General features: G+C 34.6%; 1 protein-coding gene and 1 long non-coding RNA gene across 2 annotated transcripts in view; one reads left to right on the forward strand and one right to left on the reverse strand.

Moving 5' to 3' along the window:
• The window catches only part of LOC136845889 (uncharacterized), a 245,662-nt gene that overhangs the window by 124,848 nt on the left and 118,314 nt on the right, over positions 1 to 2,500 (forward strand). The gene's annotated exons all lie outside the window — the stretch shown is intronic.
• The window catches only part of LOC136845880 (snake venom 5'-nucleotidase-like), a 138,633-nt gene that overhangs the window by 60,335 nt on the left and 75,798 nt on the right, over positions 1 to 2,500 (reverse strand). Inside the window, exon 5 of the mRNA XM_067116320.1 lies at positions 1,341 to 1,538. Coding sequence (XP_066972421.1) covers positions 1,341 to 1,538 — 198 coding nt within the window. The remainder of the gene's footprint in view (positions 1 to 1,340; positions 1,539 to 2,500) is intronic.

A 2,500-nucleotide genomic window follows, 5' to 3' on the forward strand; every position in this document is an offset into this window, starting at 1 on the left:
TTTTCTCCTTTCTTCATACTCGTTGAGCCGCGAGGTTTTTCGAAAAGATTAGTTTCTGTTTGTTCGTTGAATGCCTTCATATTTTTCTTGCGTGTATATATATATATATATATATATATATATATATATATATATATATATATATATATATATATATATATATATACTAATATATGTACAGTATATATATTTTACACATATATATATATATATATATATATATATATATATATATATATATATATATATATGTATTAGGTCTTGGAAAGTGACCTTAACATTTTGAAAAATTTAGAATATGAAAAAGAGACGGTGGTGATAGGGAAAAAATAATTCTAAGAAAAACACTTAGGAATGGAAAATTAAGAGGGTTGACCTTGGACCCTCATATGCTAGAGGAAACTGTATTTTTGCACATAAAGTTAGTTAAAAACCTCTCAACTATAGAAGGAGTTACTTATTACTTAAAAGTTTTCATAGTATTATCTAATTCTTTCTTTGAGCTACCCCGAATATCCTTTCATAATATTTCGTGCCTTTTCGTTGTTTCACATCTTTCCAGACATGCCTTCCTGTTTCATTGTATCCACTACAGTGAACTTGTGTTGATAATCATATCCCCGTTTCACCTTTATAATTTTTCGAATACAGTGTTTCATTTTAGTTATCGTTAACATTTCCCCGCGTCGACTATTGAAAATGGTTTCCCATGGAACTTCAAAGTCATCCAGTCAGATTTTATCTCTTTGGTTCTAACTCTGATTCTTCCCAGATAAGATCATTGACATTCAACACTCAGTGTCTTTCCGAATGTCCTTAAATATTGTCAGTTCAATCCTTAAATCAACTAATGTCGTATACCTTCCTCTTAAATTATGTTCAGTCTTCCTTGGCTTGAAATCATATAAATTTTCTTCCTATTCTCTGACTATAATTATTCATAATTATCACCTTTTCGTTTCATAACTTTCTCCAAAAATTTTGCCCTTTAATTTACCCTTTCCTTGCGTATTTCCAAAATTTATCTTTCACTCATTGCGTAGAGTCTACTCTCGATTAATTCTTATACCATAACTGTATCATCAAACTTCTTTAATTCATAGCGATTTCAGCCTCTAGTTCTTTCCATAGTTAACACCAACGTCAGAAAAAAGAATTTTTATGACCACTAAGAACGTAATATTTCTACCATAAAAAAAAGTTTTCCGCTGAATAAGTGGTGAAGTAGTGAAGTTCTTATTTATGGCATTAACGGTCAACCGGTCACTATAGACTCATTGTGTCCCATTGCTTCATGCACCAAACTGTTTGAATTTTTAAGTGACTTAAATTTGACTTACCTTGTTCTATCGAGTTGTCGAGCAGTATGGGATTTCCTCCCCAGGACGTGACCTCCCCCGCGTTGTTGAAGGTAAGGTCAAGTCTTCCTAGGTATTTCCCGTAGGCATAAGCTTGCACCACGGGGACTTTCCTCCCGGAGCTTTGGGTAGCAATGAACGGGTATTGGTCGACGCTCATCTCCGTGGAAGGGTCTTTTCCTGTTTGGGGGAAAGCGAAGAATTGAGTCGTTGTTAGAGTTATGCGTTTATAGGTTTTGGCTGTTTTGAAAGGACAGGTTGTAAGATGGTTGTTTATTTATTTTTCAAATTACTGACATCAGCTAAGGACTCGGCTTTTGCTCCCCCCCCAAAAAAAAAAAAATAGCATAAGTACATTTATCTTTCAAATTACGGACATCAGCTAGGTGCTCAGCTTTTGCTTCTACCCCCAACCCCCAAAAAATTAAGTAGCATATTTGTCAGATGTGTGAATGTAATTGAACTAGACCTATTTATTCATAGATCATCTGAGGACTCGGCCTTTGACTTTAAGAAGATGTTGACATTTTAAGAAAATAAATTGAAGTATTTAAGATAATAGGAAAGAATGACGGTACACTAGAACTGAGCAAAAAAAAAAAAATCCTGAAAATAAAACCGTGGAAGCAAAGTGCGCATCTATCTATCCCTTCACTATAAAACGAATCTCGGAAGTATATAAGGATATATAGTATCGCTATTGTTACAAGTTTACATTTGTCATTTTCACCGTAGCGAATGACTTGCACGCGCTTTGGCCGTTGTACTCTTTTGTTTCCAATTCACGACTGTGGAGGCGGCACTCATGCTCAGTGCATTGTCTTCCAGATTTTCTGAATCACGGCGGAAGCGCTTTCTTTATCGCCATCTGGACCATAGCGAAGGTTTATTGTTTTTGATTAATCATTGGGTTTTATGTCGACGAAACTCGTAGTGTTCGTTTGGGAATAAAGCTGAAAATGTAGATTTTATGCTTGCATAATTTACTTGTATGAATTGTTCTTTGTGCCTAACACATACACACACACACACACAGAGACTCATACACACATATTGTATTGTGTATGCATATACGGAGAAAAATATGAGGTTAATAGAAGTAGCCTTGTACTGTCGACCATTTACTTTTCATGTCGAACAAT

Source organism: Macrobrachium rosenbergii, chromosome 2 (genome assembly GCF_040412425.1).
Source record: "Macrobrachium rosenbergii isolate ZJJX-2024 chromosome 2, ASM4041242v1, whole genome shotgun sequence".
In the NCBI taxonomy this organism is placed as follows: Eukaryota; Metazoa; Arthropoda; class Malacostraca; order Decapoda; family Palaemonidae; genus Macrobrachium; species Macrobrachium rosenbergii.